At 44.5% G+C, this 20,638-nt stretch overlaps 9 protein-coding genes across 16 annotated transcripts in view; 6 read left to right on the top strand and 3 right to left on the bottom strand.

Annotated features, from left to right (window-relative positions):
• The window catches only part of LOC125956220 (nucleoporin Nup37), a 1,140-nt gene extending 1,086 nt beyond the window's left edge, over positions 1–54 (top strand). Inside the window, exon 2 of the mRNA XM_049687874.1 lies at positions 1–54. This exon is cut by the window's left edge and continues 785 nt beyond it. Coding sequence (XP_049543831.1) covers positions 1–31 — 31 coding nt within the window. The 3' untranslated portion in view covers positions 32–54.
• Positions 55–86: 32 nt separating this feature from the next.
• On the top strand, positions 87–1,162 carry LOC125956222 (28S ribosomal protein S2, mitochondrial). The gene is made up of 3 exons (XM_049687878.1): positions 87–227; positions 293–373; positions 447–1,162. The coding sequence occupies exons 1-3, from the start codon at positions 200–202 to the stop codon at positions 1,082–1,084; spliced, it is 747 nt and encodes a 248-aa protein (XP_049543835.1). The 5' UTR covers positions 87–199; the 3' UTR covers positions 1,085–1,162.
• On the bottom strand, positions 1,163–2,264 carry LOC125956221 (tRNA-splicing endonuclease subunit Sen34). Of its 3 annotated transcripts, none has more exons than XM_049687875.1 (4): positions 2,139–2,264; positions 1,736–2,083; positions 1,573–1,683; positions 1,163–1,506 (listed from the first exon to the last, which is right to left on the bottom strand). In XM_049687875.1, exons 1-4 carry the CDS (start codon positions 2,206–2,208, stop codon positions 1,163–1,165), a joined length of 873 nt encoding a protein of 290 aa, XP_049543832.1. In that variant the 5' UTR covers positions 2,209–2,264. The 3 variants fall into 3 exon arrangements, with proteins under 3 accessions (XP_049543832.1, XP_049543833.1, XP_049543834.1); XM_049687876.1 differs by having other exon boundaries at positions 1,573–1,680; XM_049687877.1 differs by having other exon boundaries at positions 1,346–1,506; positions 1,577–1,683.
• On the top strand, positions 2,211–4,465 carry LOC125956217 (RNA-binding protein 28). The gene is made up of 2 exons (XM_049687870.1): positions 2,211–2,249; positions 2,340–4,465. Exon 2 carries the CDS (start codon positions 2,349–2,351, stop codon positions 4,380–4,382), a length of 2,034 nt encoding a protein of 677 aa, XP_049543827.1. The 5' UTR covers positions 2,211–2,249; positions 2,340–2,348; the 3' UTR covers positions 4,383–4,465.
• LOC125956223 (oxysterol-binding protein-related protein 11) lies at positions 4,446–5,464 on the bottom strand. The gene is made up of 2 exons (XM_049687879.1): positions 5,281–5,464; positions 4,446–5,197 (listed from the first exon to the last, which is right to left on the bottom strand). The coding sequence occupies exons 1-2, from the start codon at positions 5,363–5,365 to the stop codon at positions 4,644–4,646; spliced, it is 639 nt and encodes a 212-aa protein (XP_049543836.1). The 5' UTR covers positions 5,366–5,464; the 3' UTR covers positions 4,446–4,643.
• Positions 5,465–5,579: 115 nt separating this feature from the next.
• Positions 5,580–11,320, top strand: LOC125956215 (polycomb protein suz12-A). Of its 3 annotated transcripts, none has more exons than XM_049687868.1 (7): positions 5,580–5,766; positions 6,192–6,492; positions 6,572–6,618; positions 6,676–8,438; positions 8,515–8,872; positions 8,948–9,212; positions 10,176–11,320. In XM_049687868.1, the coding sequence occupies exons 2-7, from the start codon at positions 6,267–6,269 to the stop codon at positions 10,220–10,222; spliced, it is 2,706 nt and encodes a 901-aa protein (XP_049543825.1). In that variant the 5' UTR covers positions 5,580–5,766; positions 6,192–6,266; the 3' UTR covers positions 10,223–11,320. The 3 variants fall into 3 exon arrangements, with proteins under 3 accessions (XP_049543825.1, XP_049543823.1, XP_049543824.1); XM_049687866.1 differs by having other exon boundaries at positions 9,660–11,318; XM_049687867.1 differs by lacking the exon at positions 5,580–5,766 and adding an exon at positions 5,854–5,884 and having other exon boundaries at positions 9,660–11,318.
• Positions 11,244–14,414, bottom strand: LOC125956216 (G patch domain-containing protein 1 homolog). Its single transcript, XM_049687869.1, has 2 exons — positions 14,140–14,414; positions 11,244–14,071 (listed from the first exon to the last, which is right to left on the bottom strand). The coding sequence occupies exons 1-2, from the start codon at positions 14,198–14,200 to the stop codon at positions 11,373–11,375; spliced, it is 2,760 nt and encodes a 919-aa protein (XP_049543826.1). The 5' UTR covers positions 14,201–14,414; the 3' UTR covers positions 11,244–11,372.
• Positions 14,415–14,749: 335 nt separating this feature from the next.
• Positions 14,750–18,222, top strand: LOC125953778 (methyltransferase-like protein 22). Of its 4 annotated transcripts, XM_049683554.1 has the most exons (8): positions 14,750–14,771; positions 14,999–15,080; positions 15,356–15,644; positions 15,715–15,845; positions 16,003–16,326; positions 16,387–16,572; positions 16,638–16,817; positions 16,887–18,217. In XM_049683554.1, exons 4-8 carry the CDS (start codon positions 15,773–15,775, stop codon positions 17,186–17,188), a joined length of 1,065 nt encoding a protein of 354 aa, XP_049539511.1. In that variant the 5' UTR covers positions 14,750–14,771; positions 14,999–15,080; positions 15,356–15,644; positions 15,715–15,772; the 3' UTR covers positions 17,189–18,217. The 4 variants fall into 4 exon arrangements, with proteins under 4 accessions (XP_049539511.1, XP_049539512.1, XP_049539513.1 ...); XM_049683555.1 differs by lacking the exon at positions 14,750–14,771 and having other exon boundaries at positions 14,852–15,080; positions 15,715–15,836; positions 16,887–18,221; XM_049683556.1 differs by lacking the exon at positions 14,750–14,771 and having other exon boundaries at positions 14,853–15,080; positions 15,715–15,836; positions 16,050–16,326; positions 16,887–18,222.
• Positions 18,223–18,376: 154 nt separating this feature from the next.
• LOC125957192 (MAPK regulated corepressor interacting protein 2) lies at positions 18,377–20,024 on the top strand. The gene is made up of 5 exons (XM_049689701.1): positions 18,377–18,542; positions 18,701–18,785; positions 19,331–19,470; positions 19,585–19,644; positions 19,709–20,024. The coding sequence occupies exons 1-5, from the start codon at positions 18,491–18,493 to the stop codon at positions 19,885–19,887; spliced, it is 516 nt and encodes a 171-aa protein (XP_049545658.1). The 5' UTR covers positions 18,377–18,490; the 3' UTR covers positions 19,888–20,024.
• The last annotated feature ends 614 nt before the right edge of the window (positions 20,025–20,638 follow it).

Genomic DNA, 20,638 nt, shown 5'->3' with positions numbered 1-20,638 from the left:
AAAGTTGTGTTTCTGGAAGGTTACGCTGTGAGCAAATAAAATCGACGGATCGGATTTCTGCTTTTTCTCAAAATCTGACATCTACGCTGACAGATCAGCGATTTTGTAAACAAGCTAAAATCTTGCTAGAACTCGTGTTGGAAAACGTTGTGTTACTGCAATAATTATTCGTAGGAAAGTTTCTCTTCATATCTTGGAAATGTTTCTTAGGCGGATGCTCTGGTCGGGTAGGTATTCAGTGCTGAGAACGAGAAATGAAACGACGTTCAAATTACATCACGCAATCTTATAGGGCTGCCCCGATCATTGTCCACGGTCCAGGCAACCGCAAGGATAGAACCCAGAGCAGTCGATAAATCTAGCGACGATAAATGTAAGATGAAATGCCCCGCCGTAATGTCGTTCGGGAATGTTTTACATTTTTGATACCGTCATTGTTCTAGCAGCTGCTGAATCACTAAGCCATCCGGATTATTTCGGGGTTCACAAGCTCTTCACTGTGGAAGATCTATTCAAAGCAAGAGTTCACCTGGGTCACAAGGAAGGCACGCTGAACGATAACATGAAAGGATACCTGTACGGCAGTCGGCTTGGGCATTGCGTTATCGATTTGGACAAAACCGCAGAACATCTGAGAATGGCACTGAACATTGCGGCCCACATTGCGTTTCGCGACGGCATTATATTGTTCTTCAACAGAAATGCGTTAAATGCGCATCAAGTAGAGAAAACCGCCAAAGAGTGTGGCGAGTATGCTCACACGCGTTATTGGCGTGGTGGTGTCTTTACGAACGCGAAGGTCCAGTTTGGTGCCGTCACAAGATTGCCAGATTTATGCATCTTCTTTAATACTATGAACAATGTGCTGGACATGCACACCGCGGTACGCGATGCAGCAAAGATGAACATACCCACAATCGGTATTGTGGATACAAATTGTAATCCTAATTTGATTACCTACCCAGTACCCGGTAACGATGACACTCCGGTTGCCATCGAACTTTACTGTAAGCTATTCAAGAGTGCTATTCTGCTGGGGAAGGAAAAACGAAAAGAGCAGATCGCAAGAGGGGTAGTGTTGTGAGAGTTGAACATTTGATCAATTAAGAGTGAAATAAATGATGCTGCGCACTGCCTTGCCAGCAGGATAGTGTTCTCCGTATTAGATCGAATCAGATTTATTCGCATTTCCTTCCCATTCAACAGTTTCAAAAACAACTCCATCACAACGATCGTCCAGGTAGGCGATAACACAAAGTTTGTTCACCACGATTGCCAGGCGGCAAATTCTAATCAGATATTTTACATCTAATCTTCTAGCTTTATCTTTCAACACGTGTACCATATGTGAGGCGTGGAAATAAAGCGGATCGTCTGGATACAGCAAGAAATCACAGCCAAAAGCATCCCCTACCGTTATGTATCCCCCTTCGTTCCACAGAGCCTTGAAAACACGGAATTTAAGTGTTTCTTCTGCACTCAAATGTAATGGTAGGAATGAGGAATCTATGGAAAATTAGAAGACAAACTACTTATAATATGCCTACCCATGCTTTACTCTTACATTCATACCAACTTCCAAAGGATGTTTGGTAGGTAACTGAAGAAGTATATCAAAAGGTTCTTTGGCTAATCGATCCCGTTCGTCTTGAAGAACCCTTTCCGGAGTGATATAAATTCCTGCTAGAAGATGACGGATTAATAAACCCGAACAAGATCGTTCGTAGATAGCTACCTTTAAGGTCGTGGCCGGATTTGATCAACTTTTGCCGTTTCCCTTCGATAATTCTTGGTAAATGCTTCCGGAAGGATTCTAACCGTTTCTCTATTACCGGTTTCCTCAGCTCTTCTTTCTGTTGCTGAGTCATGTTTAAATAACGTTCGGTTTGCGAATCATTCGGAGCAGTCATAAAGGCCGCATTTTTGTCAACTAGTCGCACCAAATTTTTCTCAAGTAAAAGCTTTAATTCATAGCAAGACAGTACCGCCGGGAGGCCTTGTTGGTTAACGTTTCTGGGGTGTGATACCGGAATTCCGATGAGGTTCCCCACGATACGATAAACGCCGCGGAGTGTGAAGTAGTCTGTCAATAGAGAGGATCATTGTAGCTGAATCAAACTGGTCTTGGACGTACTTACCTTCTGCATCGTATATCAATCCTCGTCGTTGTTGGATATTAACTACAATTGGAACTTTTTTACAAGCCATTTCACGAGTTCCGGCCGGAGAACGTTGTCAACGATTTTGACGTTTGTTGCTAATCAAAACACAAACCGCAACGTGCTTCGTTTCCGCAACGTTCGTGTTTTAAAAGTTCTTTGTTAATTTGTCTATTTTAGAACCCTCAAATGCAGCCAAACGACGAGAAAACAGAAGAACGTGTACGGTCCGGCACAAGGAAAAGTGTGAAGAGTAACGCAGATGGAGATGGGCCTGGAAACTACAGTAAAAATGAAATCCGTAAACGAAGTCGCACCTTCATTCACCGGCAGTTTCGCATCATTGTCCGCAACCTCTCCTACAAAATCACCGAGAAAAAACTTCGATGCGAGTTCGAGCGATTTGGAGCCCTGGAAGAGGTCAATATTCTCAAACGCCCAGATGGCCGGCTCGTAGGCTGTGCGTTTCTGCAGTTCTCCAAAAAGGATGAATCCGACCAGGCAATCCGCGAGATGGACAGTGAAGTTTTCATGGGCAGGAAAATAGAGGTTAAATATGCGATGGATAAATCTACCTTCCAGCGAGTGAAACAAGAAAATGCGCCCAAAAAGGAAACACTGGAAGAGGAGCCAGGGGACATCAGTGCCGCCAATAAAGAGGATCTTGAAATCAAGAATGAAACTACCGATGCTTCAGACGAAGACGAGGACACGGAAGTGGAAAACGACTCAGACGATGGAACCGATGGAGACAGTGGAGACGATGAAGAGGGTGAAGGAGAAGAAGAAAACGAAGAGGATGAAGAGGAGGAGGAGGAGCCGGACACAGAGGAGAATGATAAGCACGCACTGGACATGAAACCCGTTACCGGAAGTAGTAAGGTTGCAATCAAGCAGGAGAAAAAGCACAACGAGATTGAGGAAGGGCGTACCGTATTTGTCAAGAACTTACCATTTGATGTAGAAGTGGAAGAGCTCAAAGAATTAATGTCCCAATTCGGTATTGTAGAGCAAGTGCTCATCAACCGAGAACCAATATCTGGGCACTCGAAAGGCTCGGCATTCGTTATTTTCAGACTGAAGGACTCGGCACAGATGAGTTGCCGTCAAAGTTTGAAGCTGCAGGTACATGATCAATTTATTGAAATTCTAGAAGCACTGCGCAAGAAGGACATCAAGGATCGCGAAAAGGCACGCTTGGAACGCCAAGCCAAGGATTCTCGAAATTTGTATCTCCTGAAGGAAGGCCTTATCATGGCAGGTTCGCCATCTGCTAAGGATGTTTCCAAGGCCGATATGGCGCAGCGATTGCGACTCGAACAACGCAACAACGAGATGCTGAAAAACTACAATCGTTTTGTATCACGGGAGCGACTTACGATACACAACTTGCCGGAAAACTTTGCAAGCAACGATTTGAGACAGATGGTTCTCAAATTTACTTCACACAAACCAAACGAGTGCCGCGTCATGCGTGACACTCGTCCATCTGTTGGTAATCCTTCGGGTAAATCGCGTGGGTATGGATTTATATCCTTCAAGCGTCATGAAGAGGCGCTCGAAGTTTTGCGCAAACTAAATAACAACCCCAGTGTGTTTGGCCGAAATCATAGACCGATCGTGTCGTTCAGCATCGAAGATAGGAAGGTACACAAAATCAAACAACAGCGATTGGAAAAGTCCCGTCTTAACAATCCCACGTATTTGAAAAAGATGGAAGAACTGCGTAAGAAAAAGCAACAGAAACTGCTCGCTAAGAAAGAGAACAAACGGGCGGCGATGGAAAAGCTGGCCGTAGCCCCCAGTGCCGTGCTTCAGAAACTCACTAATGCAAAAGCTAAAGGTGGCATGGCAGTCTCTGAAGCTGTTGGTCCCCGGAAAAAGGAACGAAAACGAGACGTTGAGCAATTGGTCACATCTTTCACTGGTGAACTGTCCAAAAAAGGCAAATTGGGCATACGATCCAATCGTAAGATCCACCACCAAGCCGACGCTCACATGCAGCGCATAAAGGAGGAGCGGAAGGAACAGAAAAAGAAACGGACGAAGCAAGAGCACGATCGAAATCGGAAGCTGAAGGTATCACGTAAGGTCAAACCGAAAGTAAATGTCGCGGAGCTCAAAAAAGAGGATAACTATTTCAAGGAGACAGTTAGCAAGTACAAGGATTTGATCAGTAACGCCACCAATCGGGCCGCAAGGGGAAAATGGTACAACGAATAACCGACGGTGTTTTTCTGGATTTTAGAAAAATGTAAATGAAGCAAATAAATAAAGAAAACCATGAAGGTTTTGAAACATAATTGATGAGTTTATAATATTCTAGATGTTTACCAATAATCGTACGGGTATCGAATGGAGCGAATAAACTGTGTGGCATTGCGGGATGTGAAATGTACATTGCCGTTTGCACAACGCAACAAACGTGCTAGGCTGCTAACAAGAGTTGCGATTATACCCGTCACGTGCCACAGGACGATGAGACTAGAAGCTTTGCTCGAGCCTTGAATCTGGCCCAAACTCTTGATGTCTTTGGAGTAGTCCGAGGCACTGAAGTAAACAATGTGTACTGGCTGCGGACAGTGCTTTGAGCATCAAAAGATCCGGATCAGTCGGCGAAACCGGCTCGGTCAAATTTTCGATGGCTCGTGCCAGCGCTGCATTGCTTAGTTCCGTCTGTTGCAGCTGTTGACGAGCCGCGCCGAATGCGTCATGTGCGGCAAGCTGTTCCCGAGGCGGTAAAGCGGTGCCAGTTGAATTGGAATGGCTTTCAACAACGGCACGCAATCCATCGACCCATTCCTGCCGGGCACGAGCATCACCGGCACGCAGTTTCATCATATCGCCGGAAGCGCAGTTGACCGTGAATGTCTTGGAATCTTCATCGCTGGGGCAAATCACGGCTCCGGCAAGGTGCACTTGTCCCCGTGGGGCGTTGCCTACCGGTTGCGGAATCGATTCGTCCCCAGTTGGTTCACAAAGATAGTAGCTCAGCAAACCTTCTTGTGCATCTACGCTAAACCAGCGATACTGCCAGCCTGTGTGTGGAAAAAATGGGAGTTAAATGTTGCATTAAAACCGATAACCACTTCGACGCTCACAGGTAAAAAAACAACCGCACCTTTCACGACATTCGTATACTTGTAAAGCTGTCCGCTGAGTTGTTGTCGATTCATATTTAACACTTTGTTCAAGTTGGATTCCATCGCTGGATCGGATTTTACAATAAAAAATCGCAAATTCACAAAACCCCAGAGCAAATCGTGAGCAGGATACTATGCAGGAAAGGCCCGTGCCACACGAAGCGTAAGTTTACAAATTAATGCCGTTTTTACGCTTCGTCTGGCAGGGCCTTAATACAGGGACTGCTCGAATTCGTACTCGATTCTCACTGACGGGGAAGCTGCCGCCGAAAAAACGGAGAAAACGAGCGTCACGTCGAGCGCCATCCTTTTTGAGCGGGTTCAAGCAAATTGCAAATTTGTGGCTAGATTTTTGAAGCGGATGGAACAACACTTTCGCGGAATCGAATCCTCGCACGGACCAACAGTAGTAGAGCATAGTTCGCTAAACCCATCCCTCGGCGCTGCTTTCCCAGCTGGTTCAGGTAATTTATCGGTGTTGTTTCGGGCTATCGGGCTTGCCTCTGTGATGTTTTAGGAAGGTGCACAACCGAAGGTAGGCAAGCGAGGGCCCCGAGGCAAGCAGAAGACTTCGAGGAATCGGTAAAGCATAATTGGCTGTGCGAGGTTGTTGACCGAATCTGGTCGAGACTGTTTTCAGAACGGTTATGAAAATCCGCAGAAAGCGTTAATAGTTCAAGCTAAGCTCATCGAGCTCTCGAATAGAATAATAGGGAACGAAGGCGTCAGAGCAAGGGAGAGCGGTAGAATGCAAGAGAAGGTCAGAAAGGGCACCGGAACCCCAGGGCCGGCGAGATAGCAGTTTCACAGCAGGCACAGCCTTACGTTACGCCTTACTCTGAATATAATTTGTACAATTTGTATGATTTCTGCATTTTTGTGTGCGCAGCTTCCGTCTGATAAGAACGGGCACATAACGGCGTCGGTGGGGAGAAAACAACATTGAACAACAACACGGCTTCAAATGGACACCAAGAAATTCATCAAGCAGGAAGATTCACCCGCAGAGCCCAGCGGCGCCGGTGGAGGGGCACCGGTCAGTGGCACAACCTCCAGGAGCAGCTCAACGTTACGGAGGAAAGTTAGTTCGATCAAAAAAGAGGAAACCACCAGCGATTTTGCGTCGGAGAAAAATGAAAAGGTCGATGTTAAGAATGTCGACATGGAACTATTCTTACAGAGCATTGAAAGTGAGTACTGTTCAGCCAAGTCGAGCGACTGGCGCACTGAAACAGATGTTACGGTCAACATTTCTCTTTCTCTCCGTAGAGCCTTGCCAGATTTATAGATTTCTACGGACTCGGAATATGTTGCTGGTAAGCAATAATACAGATTGTCTGATGACACTGATTGATTCTTTTGTTCGATTGTAGCCCATCTTTCTGCAACGAAATCTTTCGTACATGCAGAGCCGCTATTCCAGATCTCACCAATCGCGTCGTAACTTCAAGATTGACTCGATGCTGGAGGAGAAGATGAAACGGTTGCGCCAGGAAAAGGCCAGCACGGTTGCTACCGTGGCTTCTGAAAAACTGAAGATAATGTTCCTCGGGCTGTTCGATGACAGGCCACATCCGCAGTTAAACGGTAGCAGCAATGGGTACGACAGCTGTGACAGCCTCGTTGACCACGATTTGAATCCAAGCGAACCATTTCCTGTTCGTAATTCCGGGCGACGTAGTGTGGTGCTGGAAGCCAATTTAATTAAAATATCACCTCACAAGCGTAATGGCTGCTCGTCTCCTAACGTGATGCAGGTTTCGCTAGGAATGTTCCGGGTGCCGATAAACAACTCAAGAGCTGACTCTGACGATTCCGACGAAGGCGTCGATGATGATGTAGATATCATCAATGATGGTAAACGGCCAACGTTAACCATACCGACGGAGATGTTTAATGATGCATTCAACGAAACAACTGCCCAGCGTACTACGTTTGTTCTGCTTTTCCGAGCTTCTCACACCACCAGGGCCTCAGATGAAACTGCTCTCCGTAATGGATATTGTACTGATAGCGAAGAACCGTCGGCCAAAAGGCAAAAGCTGCATGTGGACACCACCATGTACGCTACCGAGCTGACGGTGTTTGATAAGTATGGTCAATGTCAGCTGTTGGATGCCGAGTATGAGCTAACGATGCACGACGTATTGACGCCAGCAGAAGAAACCAGATGGGTCGACGCCGCACCTTCCTCACTCGGGGAAGAGGTAGAATTTACGCCCATGGAAGATTACAGCAATACCTCGAGAAACGATGCTGAACGAGAAGCAAACAACATGACGTTGTTTGAAGATTTTATTGCACCTCCTAGGCTTAAGTTGAAAGTGCAGTGGACCAAAAAACCTTTGCTCGAACCCCCGGAAAACACTAATCCCGAAGCCGGAAACGAGATGGTGATGGGTGATTCTAATGGCGGTGATGCTGTCAACGGATCGAGTGATAAGGAAAACTGCAAGCCTCCTGAACCGATGACACCACCTTCAAACACCGCGGCCGCCTCATTCAAAAGGGGGCTAAATATTAATATCAACAATAACAGCATCCTTACACCGGCCGCCGCCACAGGACACCACGATGAAGTGGAACCTCTGAAGAAGCGTGGCAATCAAGGATCAGGCGAAGATAGCTCGGCTCCGGTGGGTTATCGGGCGCTTGGTGGTTCCTCGGATTTAGCTACTAGCCGTTGGAAGCAATCTGATATAGATGCATCATCGAGCAATGTGAAGTACGTGGTTTACCAGTTTACACATACGAACTTCACTCGACAACGAACGGAACATACGCTAGTATTCCGGTGTCCTTGGTGCAGCGTCAATTGTGGAGCGCTTTATCCACTGTTGAAGCACTTAAAGCTGGTGCATGCCAGATTTGGATTTAATTACGTTCCTATTCCCGACGGTGCCCAGATAGATGTGACGATAAATGAGCAGTTCGATGGTTCGTACAATGGGTCTCCCCATGATTTATTCTTTCCAGCAACAGCTTTCACTCACCGCTGTGCACCGGAACGGCGCACAGTGGTGACGAATTTGCTCGTGTGTCGCCCTCGTCGGCAAAAACCGAGTCTCATGGAGTTTGTCGAGTGCGATGAGAATGAATTTGACAGCCAGCGACCATTTATCACAGGCCACAACAGGTAAACGAAGGATGATGCGTAACTTCCGAAGTAAACGAAGGATGATGCGTAATTCTCAATCCTATTTTCGTTGTAGGATGTACCATCACACCATGACCTGCCTTCCAGTGCACCCAAGGGAGCTCGATAACGATTCAGAATCGGAAAGCGACCCTTTGTGGTTACAGCATAAGACTAAGCAAATGATTGACGAATTCACCGATGTTAACGAAGGCGAAAAAGAGATCATGAAGATGTGGAATCTGCATGTGATGAAGTATGGTTACGTGGGTGACTGTCAAATTCCGATTGCATTGGACATGTTTGTAGAAATGCGTGGTCGCGAAATTTGGAGCCGGAATCTATACAGAAATTTTGTGCTGCATATGTGTTCCATGTCGGACTTCAACCTCGTGTCTCCCGAAGTGCAGCTGCGTATAATCAGGAAACTACGAGTATGTAGTTTTAAGGACAAGCTGTGTGACGGGTAATAAAGAGGCCACTAATTGTTGATGTATTGTTCGTTCCAGAAAATATTATCCTCAGATCCAGAGCTACAAAACATAGTAGCTAAGTGTCGGGCAGAGCACGTTACCTGCTGGAATGAAGTGACTCAATTTAAACCTGAAGTGCAGATGCCGAAAGCATGGGTTGCAAATGGCGAACCAAATACGTCGTCATCTGGCGGTCCTTCCACCAACAGTATGTTGGGCAACAATACGACCAATCCTGGGGAAGGACAGCAGCGGAAAGTAAAGCCTACTATAATGCCGGCTAAGAACACGGACACCAGAGGTTAGTTGTTTTTTTCACATTCCCATTATCTCATACCTGCTGGATGGGGGAAATATGCTATCATCTCATATCAAATCGCTAATTTATATCCACTGTATCAATTTAGGCTTCTTTAGTTATCTCTATCCTTAAACGGCAGTTTTTTCGTATATTTGCTTTTTTTTAACCTTCTTGTTGTCATGTTGTAAAATCCATTCCCGATTAGGCGTTCAAAATAGACATATTTTCCGTTGGCAATATTTTGTGTTATTAGTTTTTTGTTTCCTTATTCTAACTTCATTTTCTCTCTTTTTTTCTCTTTATTCTCTATATATATCGTTCCAAACAACCTATCCCGCTGCTTCCAAAATCCTTGTTTTTCCTGTCACAATCAATTGCTTTCCGATGCTGCTATCATACTTGGTACCCTTGTCCGTTACTTACGGCCAAACTTAAACGCGTGCATAGCCGATTCACCTCCACGTCGCCGTAGTGCTAAAGCTGCTAAAGCTGCGAATGCCGTAAAAGCAGCAAAAGCAGCGAGAGCTGCTAGAGTAGTAAAAGCATCCAAAGAAGTAAAGGCCATCGGAAAACGGTTTGCTTCATCCATACAGAAGAAATCTAAAAAATCGAACAAGGGCTCTAAGTGCTGTCGTGGTCCGGCGACTGTTGCTACTACCACTACAGCTATTACTGCCAATGCTAATGCCAAGCAAAAACTCGCATCCTCAACGTCGTCGTCAGTTGTAGCAGCAACATCTTCTTCCACCTCATTATCAATCATTCCAGCTGGCGGGAACAGCAAACGATCGAGCAATACCTCGGCTGCCAGCGCTTCTCCGTTCACTGGTGTTGCTCCATCAGCATCATCCTTCGCAACATCATCCCATTCGTCCACTACCACCATCTCTGCCTTAAACCAGAACAAGCACCTGAAAGTATTAGTGTCTCCGATAATGACCAGAAGAAAATCTCTTTCCATAGGCATTCTGCCGTTTTCGCAGCAGCATCGAAAGCGGTCGTCGCATTGATTTCTTCACTTCTACACATATATGATTACGACACATGTTGATGCCCCAGGGACGATCATCCCTTCCACAACCAGTGATGATGTGTACCGAGGAAGAAAGCGCAAAACAAAACAAAGAAACCAACGACGCAAAAAACGTTGCATCTAGTATATTTTTATACGTAATATCTTAATACGCTGCTGCTGTTTACAAACAGGACAAGGAAGTGCTTGAATCAGGGAAAAAGCGGCGGGTAGAAGAGAAACAAATATTGTGTTCGACCTTTGGAAGAGTTAGCAATATTACTAGAAATGAATTCTTAATGGGCTGCCGGACACATTCAGGAAACATAAGCGGAACTATTCTATGAATTAAACATCTCTTCTCCTCGGAAAAGTAAACTGACTTAATGAATCGAAAGTATGTATAATGTAAGGAAACTGTAAGATGATGGTGGGTCCTAGAAACCATAGCTTGGCGTACGATGCCACCGAGCTTAGTAGTGAAGAAGAGTTATTTCATATAATGCGATTCAAGTAATAATGTTTCTCCTCATAATATCCCGAGATCTCTATTCTTGGATTGTGCGTTCGGACGCGAGCAATTAACTGGACAGATTGAAGAACAAAGAACTATGTGTGAAAAAGAAGAACAAAGAACTACGTGTGAGAAAGTATGTGTTCATGCTCTCCACTGCCATTTTATCCATACGAATACACGAAAATGGGTTCAGGTTTTTGAATTTTGTTTAGATTTATCTTACAACTGATTGCAGTGCGGGGTTGCCTTTTGTTAGACGTTTCGTAATCGTAATCGTTAGCGATACTAATTCGCTTATTGTCCATGCACCTAGAACAAACATTTCTTAACACGAGTGTATCTCCTCTGTAACTTAGTGTGCGCCAAACGATTAATGTGCCTCCTATGTTTTCGTTTAGGGGAGGAATAAATCACCTTATGATAAGTAGCTAGCGGTATACATTCTGTTCGTTTATTTTATAGTTTTTGAAATACGTCAATAGTCATTGAACATTATTAGCTTATCGTTTCGAATGCTGAAAACATCTGCCGCAATAAAAAAGGAATAAGGAGTGAAATTTTCTCATGCCGTAACGATATCGAGAGAAAGGAAGATTCACATTTGAGATTTGTATTTTATTTTTCGTGTCACTTAGCGTTTGGTATTTCTACTATGTTTTTTACTGTGTTTCTTTTTATTTTTTTTATGTTTGCTACTCTTGCTATGATGGTCCCGATGTTTTTTCTTTTTTTTTCCTTTTTTATCTACACCCTTTTCAACCCACTCTTCGCCTACCATACCAGCACCATCAATGGTACCTACAAGATGTTGTAACCGCTCATTGTTCGTAGAGCTGGAAGCCTTTATATCCTTTCCTATTACCCCACCGCTAGCTGGAAGTTTAGGACCGTAGCACTGTTCATCCTTGTCGCATTCACTGGTAGATGGTGAAGAATCCTCGGTTATTGCTGTTTTCTTTTCGATACTAATGTTAGCTTCTGCAGAATCAGCAGTAGCAAGTGGCTTCCAACTTTCGAATAAACTTTTGAAAATTCCCCGAGGAGGCGAATCATTACGCAGTATGTTCAGTTGGCCGGCTGGCTTTATCGCTACAAAACTGTCCACAAGTTTCAGCTTTTCCGCATCGGTCAATGTAGTTGGTTGCTTATCTTTCGGAGACACTGCCTTTTGTCTATGATCCTGCTCTTCCTCATCGCCACTGCTGCTACAAAATATTGATTTGAACAAATCCCGTTTTTCCTGGGGTTTTTTATGAGCCGCTGCAATTACCAACTCTTCTAGTTCGGTCCTCTTTTTTTCAATTTTTTTCGGTGGCGCTGGGGCTAAATCCACTGCTAATGTAGATGTGTTAGGATCAGTTGCGGCTTTAAAAAAGTCCACCGATGAGACGCGTTGTCCATCAGTGATGTCTACTGACGCCTTTGGAGTAGATAAAGGTTGAATGGGGCAGTTGGAATTAATCCGTTGTTCTGTAGCTACACGTGCAGCCGGTATCACAACCGGAGTTACAAAGTCGCGACGATTTGTAACTGGCATCTCTAGATAGTCGAACACGGAGAATTTGGCCTTTTCTTTACGTCGTTTCTCTTCCACATTCTCTTCTTCAACCATCATACCACCGAATGGTTCGGGTACGTTGAAACGTTTACAGATATCCTTGTGAGGTTTCCACATCGTTCGTGTTCGCTTCATTTTGATCTCCGATGGTACGGCTTCTCCAACGGTGGTGATTGTGTTGTCTGCTATTAACATTGAAGCAGTCACAAAACGGTCCGACATGAGACCTCCTAGCGGCCGATACATTCGCTCAGCCTGTATAAACTCTTTCAGCTCGCGTTCGCGTTCCCAAGCAGATAGGCTCAAAGGTTGCAGTGACTCAAGAAACTGCTCTCGAGTGAGGTAGCGCTCCGTTGGTTGAAATGCTAGGAAGTGTTCATAGCGCTCCTGTTTGTCTGGAACAGCAATAAACGGTTTGAAGCCTTCCTTGGTTGAACCAACGTACGGTTGCTGTAAGACCTTCGCTTCCTTTACCAAACCCGAGGGGATCACTAAGCTGGGTTTTAGCTGTGCGCAGTTATCTTTCGCGGTTGGCAATTGCTCGCTATCTTGCGGCTCCCTGCTGCTTTCACTATGTGCCACAGAAAAAATGCTCACACTAGATACCTCTCCGAGTATTTCGGCTCGCCTTTTTGGATCCAAATCATGTCTCCCGAGTCCTCGAATCTTGTGTGCACTGTCGTGCTGCAATCTCGAGGCTCGATCTTCATCCAGTGCATCGAAGCGGCTTCTCCGTTCCAGCCAGTTACGAGGGCGAAAGTTCTCAGGCATTGTCGAACGAAACACTTTCTTCGCGGCTCTCTTTTCTTTGTTAGCAGTACAAAATCCTTCTAGCGCGCTGATGTCCTGACCAGACTGGATAGCCAACTGTTTCTCTTTCGCCTGTCGATCATCCAGTGAGAAGTCGTACCGTGACATATCATCGCGGGCGTATACATCGACATCATCATCATCCTCTAGCGCCCCGATGCCAAAAGCTTGGCCTCGAATCGAAAGTTTCTTGTTGTTCCTATCCACTACTTCAAGAGTGTCGAATAGATTGAATCCTTTCGCGGTTACCCGATCCAAACCATTGTACCCGAGACCAAAGGTGTTGTCCTTTATCGCCACAACCAGTGGGTCGAAATCATCGGGTGCAAACGTTATGTCGTAGTCGGAACCATCGTCGCTGTCTGAAAGCGGGAGCGAAACGTCTACGTTTTTGTTAGATTGCACCGCATGGCCCGGTATTGCGCAACCGTACATCTTCATCACATATTGCTCCTTGGTGTTGCGTTCGTTGGCACGTCTCTTTTCACCGCGCTTCTGCCGCTCGCCAATACCTTGTCCTTCACGCCAACCCATTTGTTTCAGCATCCGCACGGCAGTTTTCTCTTTCGCGGGTTCAAGGAGAGTCCGTAAAACTGGCTGTCCCGGAATGGGACCCGTTGGAATAGTAGTATCAAGTCGCCTCTTTTGAGAAAACCCGGCTATTCCAACATTGCTACTAGAATGCGCAAAATCGTCCCGTGTTTGAACGCGCTGGGGAGCGATACCGAATTCCCCCAGGTCTTCTTCGTCCATGAAATCTATGGGATTCTGCTTCTTCGATTGAGCCTTCTCGAGCCTCGAACTTTTGAATTCCGATGGTTTCCATCCTTCCTCTGAGCCGACAGTGTTCCAGTAACCCGCCGAAAATCCTCCTGTGAATGCTCCGTGAAACCTCCGTTTGCCGTTGCTATCCAGCACGATCTGGTCTTCCACGGTGATGGGCTTTTTGCTCGGTACGGCATCTGGGAATGCGTGATATGGTTTAGCTATTTCTTTCCGGCTGAAACTTGTCAATTCATTCCAGATTTACCTTCTTCGAACGCCGGCAGCGCCGTTCCGTATCGGCAAAGAGTTTCTTCATCGTTTTCCATTTTTCGATTTCCGCTACGGCCGAGATGTTACGGTTCCTCGATTTCTTTCCGATGGGTTTTCCGTATCGTGGCCGAAGTTTTTTCGTTTTTCTGTAGATCTTTCCACACTGCGGCAGCTTTCAAAATTTCTTGAAATTTTCTGGTTTGAGTTTCCAATGGGAAACACGAGGGGAGTGGGATACGAAAAACGCTGGAAATGTTAAAAATCTCCCACTTTTAGCGGAAAACACGCGTTAAAAACAATAAAGAGGTGGTGTCTTAGAACATTGCAGGACGCCATACTGGATTTTTTCCGTTTACCTGCATTACCAAAGCAGCGTGCGTTTCTAGGCACGGGAAAGGTTTTTTTTAAGGATTGAACATTGGGAATACTTGTGAAAACTATAATTTTCGTACCGCATTTCTCACAAATCAAGGATCCGCGAAAACAATTTCGAAAACCGCGTCCCCAGTGCAGTGCACTCAACAGTCAAATTCTCACCATTTTTCTAAAATCCACGAGGGGGGTTGTTTTACATGACACCACCTGTCTATTTAAAACACCTAGCCTTGAACAATCAGCTGATTTGAGGTAAGGGCGGATTTTTTTGTTTTTTTCTTTTCGAAACATTCTACTTTCTATTTAAATTCCCTGAGCCCCTGAGCTTATGTCTTCTTGTAAAATTGAATTCAATTCTAAAATATTGAATTCTTTTGTTCTGTTGAAAATAATAAAAAAAAACCTACACGACCGGATCCGTATTCGGACTTCCGGAATCAGAAAAAACAGCTGATGCGGTTTTGTTTACATTCTGCCAGACACCACGCGCGGGATTTTAATCGGGTCGCCGAGATTCGGGGATTTAATAGCCTTTCGTCGCCGCGGATATCGAAGCTGCTTGTGAGTATTAGTTATCTATTTTTAGTGTTCGCCCCCGGGTGGCGTAGATCGCGACACGGTTTACCGATACCCGCGAGCTTCCGGATTGACTTTTAACCTAGACCTTGCCCCTCGTCGGCGTACGTGTGGTCTTACCGTCCAGGTGGCCGATGCATCTCCAGAAGGAAACGTGAATGAACTTGGCCTACTAGCATGATGCGTTTCCTTCAGTTCGCTGTTGCCAGCGGCGTATCCAAAAATATCGCTCCTCATCTCATGCAGCTTTCACTTTTTAGAATGCAGGACGGAACGGGTGGATGGTGGAGGCGTGTGACCAGTGTTGGTTCCATAACAAATCATCGGAGATGCTCGTCGCGACACATCCACTTGCACTCGAAGACGGTCTAGCGGAATAGTGTTCGAGGGGGATGGCAAATTATTTTTAATCATCCAACGGCTAGTCTCTCGCGCTTTTGTTTAGCGCTAAGAACTCTACCGAGGCCGTGATAGCCGACGTGGTTAGCGACACTAGACTAGCAGTTGTTGACGGTGTTCTGCCGTAGTTTCCCGATAAGGTTGGCACCGGTAAGTAGCGCTTTTACGGGATTCTACTCGAGAACTATCAACCAATTGGGACCTTATTATCTTTTTGCAGATCAGATCCTGCGCAAAGTGAAGAGTCATTATAGAAATTTTAGAGTAAAAAAAACGCAATGTCTACTTTTGAGGTCACATCGGAGCTCTACTCAGAGGCAGAATTTTGCAGCACAGATTCTGGTAATGGCAGTGAGTATAACGGAATCGTTCATTTTCCTTCCGCTTACGCTACGAAAGCTGCTGGTTCGGCTACGCAATGCTATTTATGATTATCCGCTAGCGTCTTGTTTCTGAACTTATTTGTTTCTTTTCCCGGGAATTCCTATGTCAACGGTCCGTTGCCCAGATGCTGTTTCTAAATTTACCTTCACCTACCCAAACCAAACCAAACAGTTGTCGACCACTACTACTAGAACGGCTGAAGCGGACAAGTCATGTAATGGAACGCTCATTGAAAGAGATATGAGAGAACAGACAAATGGGAGCGATATCGATGAAAGTGAATCCGAATCCGAATCTGGTGATGATGTTGACATCGAGGCAGAACTTAACGATGATTGCTATGTACCGGTGTCATTCGATCAGCCTGGCAAGCTGCAGTCCTCGATCGAAGTGGATAAAGATGGAGATCTGTTAGTTGCACGCCTCAGGAAAGGCGTTATAGAAATTGGTAAGAATCATTTCACTTTGTTCTACATTAGATTCATGCGATTTAAAAAATATTTATTAGAACACCGTAAGTCAACCCTGCTGAATATGGTGGGTTTGCAAATTTGGCGCGGGGCTTTACTGTTAGCGGACTACATTCTTCATAACGAACGAAAGTTTAGGAATAGTCACATTCTCGAACTGGGCTCGGGTGTCGGGCTGACAAGTATAGTGGCCAGCATGTACGCACGTGAAGTAATCTGTACTGGTAGGGTCCGCTGAAATCCTGTCCGCTAGCAAGAGTGTACCGTTAGTTTTTGTTTTGGTTTCTAGATATCGATATTGGCGGGCTTCTTGGTCTGATCCGCGACAATATACAGCGAAATGTCCATCTCTCCAACCCTACCTGTCGTATGAGCGTCAGCGAACTAGACTTTAAAGTAAGCTACCAGGATTATCCGCAAACGCTAAAAAGTCAACTGCAGTCTGTACAGTACGTTCTGGCAGCTGATGGTATGTGAGTAGTTCTAAACGGAGTGAACCCTTTCAATTAATCAACCTCTCTTTCCAATCGTCTATCAGTGATCTACGACGATGATATAACCGAAGCGTTTGTACGTACGCTTGTTAGCTTGCTGTTGGAGCTTCCTAAATTGAAAGCAATCTATATAGCTCTTGAAAAGCGTTATGTATTTACGCTAGAAGACATGGATTCCGTTGCACCGTGTTACGATTACTTTTTGCGGTGCTTTCAGAAACGCAACAACCGTTTCGGGATTAACCGGTGGAAGCTGATCAATGTGTGTATGAACTTTCCGCGTTACTTCGATTATGATAAGGTGAAGGATCTGGTGTTACTTAAAATATGCCATGCTAGTAAATAAAACAATGTGATATAAAATTCTGGACGGATTCTGCATTTATCGGACCAACCTGCAATAAACCAACCTAATGATTTGCAAGACATCAAAATAGGTCTTCCAGGTGTCCATCGGGGTAAAACATCCTAACTGCTGGGTAGATCAAGTAATAGACCTTATTTTGGTTTTGTCAGGTAAAAGAGGTGGTTTGTAGGATTTTTTAAAACTCTTTCTACCTCGAATATACCTGCAATCATATCTTGAAGCGTGGAGTTTGCTGCGTAGAGTATACATAGTCTTATGTTTCCGTCGTAAGCATTACTAGGCCAGAACAAGGAAAAGGCCAAGCGAGCTAGTAGAGTAAAACGTGATCAGTTTTAGAAGCATGGAAGTGGTTGAGTTGATGAGTGCTATTATAGTGACCCTAGTGATAAAAATTTATTGGACCTTGCAGCAAACAATGGAAAGCATGTTGAATGATGATCGATCACTCTATCAATCTGCACTACCAGAGGTAGCAGCAACAGCCAATAATTCAAACACGGAGCAGTGTTGTTTTCGTGCAGAGTCTCGGAAATTATTCGATGAAAGCCGTGGAGATCGGCAGCTGCTTATTACTTCAACTCCATTAGCTCACAGTAGCGATACCGAAATGATACTGTCGCGTAACTATTCCAGCATATGTTATCCCGAAGAAAGCGATCACGTTCGTTCAATGATATGTGAGGAAAAGGTTTTCGTGGACCATAAAAATCGCACCCAGCAAGAGGAGAACCAACTCGTCGGTCGACCGAGGCCCGGTCAAGTCCCTAGTGAAATCCCATTCCTTCCGTCCTCCCGGAACAATCTTTCGCCGGATACAGCCAAAAAGTATCTTCAATTAGTCCAAGCATCTAGCACCCATAGGCAGCAGCGGGAAAGGTTAAACAAACGGAAAAATATTAGATTATAAGTAGTGCATAAATGTAATAATGATGAAATGAAAAAGGAAATAGGAAAAGGAGGAAATACAACCAACCATTTAAATACAAACCAACTTTTTTTAGTGAGCACGTTTCCGACTATTCGCCGTTGCGATAAGGAATTCGCCGTTTATGAACGACCAAATGCGGCGTCTATTTCAGCTCTCGCCCGAAGGCAACGTGAGTGAAAGCAATACCGAGAGCGGTCTGTTCTGTAAGGGTGTTTATGTGTTGGTGTATGATCTGTTGCACGAATGGCTATGTGGGGTCCGTGAACCACTTTGGGTTGGGTGCTCTTGAAAAATTGTTGAGGAAATACTGGAAAAAAACAGCAGAAAATAGATAAATTAATAATCTGGACACGATGTACACGGTTTCAAAGGGTCCTAGTAAGTTGGTAGCGAAAACGCGAAGAGGTAAGATGATGCCCAAGCACAACTACTAAATTTTTACTGCACCGGCACGCAAAATCAGCTGAGCAAAATGTTGTGCAATCGATGCTCTTTTGTGTAAAAATCGAGAGAACAATATTTCATGATTGTTTATTTTATGTGTGCATTAACATTGATAACAGGGATTCCCCAAAATTATGAAAAATACGAGCTATTGCGAGATCTAGGAAGAAAACCGAACGGGGAAGCCGATATCGCTGAACTCAGGTGAGTGTGCGTCGATTCGAAACGTTTACATAACGACGAATTTTTAATCTGAGGATGCTAGGACGAAAATCACGAAAACTGTTAGATAAACAATGTCGTCAAACATAACAAAAAGAACGAACATCGTGAAGCATGCGTGAAGCAGCGTCTAAAAGGTTGGCAAATCGAAGTTTAAGCTCACTCAGCCACGGACCACGTTACATAACATGCCGGGTGGCCCAAGACGCGGAACAACAACGCATAAACATCCTATGTCGAGAACCAGAAATATTCACAGAAGGGCTAGAAATGCTGAAAAGGCTTTGAACGACTGGTGGTCGCATGTTATACCAATCCGCATCGTACCGTACCAAGAAATTATCAAACCCACATTTTGCATGAATTGGCTCCACGTGTTTGCATGATGGCCTTCGGCTCTGATGTAGGATTCACAGGATCGAAAAATTTGGCCTAAGAGATATCGTGGATATCGTGCGATTCTGTGATAGATATGAGAGACAACTGGTAACGAATGCATTCATATTATTTATGTTACTTTTTTATAGTGTACCACGACCTGTATTCCAAGTCTCAAAGAAATCAGCTGCGGCCCAATATCTCAGAACCAGGCATCAACAAGAGGAACAAACCGAGAAAGAACGAGTTAGTCCGCAGCACGAGGAACTAATTAAATACATCAACGATTGTAAGTCGAATTTCGAACTGAGCTTTGTATTCTTTGCATATGTGTAGTCCACTCCATTTACGATAATGTTTGAAATCAATAGTACAAAAACTAATTTTCTGTTATCCATTTTAGCATGGAATATTGTGGTGGCTTCAAATCCATATGATATCCCCGGGTCACCTGATAGTACGGGTAAATCCTTAATCGTATAGTACACAATGGCAGTGATACTGACATATGCAATTAATGTTTTCAGGATCGAATTACTCATTATCCTCGAATAGCAGTACATCATCGTCCATTTCGTCCACCTCAAGTACATCGACAATGTATTACAATGAACCTCCAAGCCCTAAGCTAGTAGATTTTAAACCGTTTGACCTCGAGAGTTGGTGGGGTAAAAGAATATTCAATAACATCACGAAGAGTTTGTGAATAAATTCCTTATTCTTAGATTTTCCAAAATAGTTTAAGGATGTAGTAACATGAGGCAGATTTTTTTCTTTCGTAAAAGGTTCAGCGTTTTTGGTACGAACGAAGGCTTCTAGTAGAAGGGGTTCCTTATCGTTTTTTCGTCTATAATTCACATTTTTCACGTTGTAAAGCACTTCATTTGCGCGAACTTTGGCGATTAAATTTTCCTCGAAACTCATTTTCCACGAAGTTTGTAAACACTTGAGGCGGTGCCAGACGGGGCGAAAACTCTAGCGCAAACGAAAAAATTAATGCCAAAACGGTTTCGTTTAACCCTTACACGCTGTCAAATTTTTATACGTCCGCGCAAGGTACTTTAAAAAGACAGGTAGCATCTTAACCGCTTTGACAGGTCACCATTTTGAATTTGTTTGACATTCATAGGAGGGCGCTTTTTATCAACAAAACCACGTGAGTTTCAAGAAGAAGAAGAAGAAGATGTGGGCAAGTTTGGTGGTTTTATCAGGGAAAGTACCTGATTTCACTCTTTTTCGAATGTTTAAATAGCCGTGGCCACACGGGGCGAAAACTCTAGCGCAAACGAAAAAATTAATGCCAAAACGGTTTCGCTTAACCCTTACACGCTGTCAAACTTTTATACGTCCGCGGACTTTTTCGCTGAACCCTTGACGCTATCGAACGCATTATTTACGAAAATGTAGGTTCTTTTCGTATTGTTTTTGCATTTTTAATATAAATATAACAGCAACAG

The sequence above is a fragment of the Anopheles darlingi genome, chromosome 3 (assembly GCF_943734745.1).
Source record: "Anopheles darlingi chromosome 3, idAnoDarlMG_H_01, whole genome shotgun sequence".
NCBI classification, from domain to species: Eukaryota; Metazoa; Arthropoda; class Insecta; order Diptera; family Culicidae; genus Anopheles; species Anopheles darlingi.
This window is presented reverse-complemented; position numbering and strand designations above follow the sequence as displayed.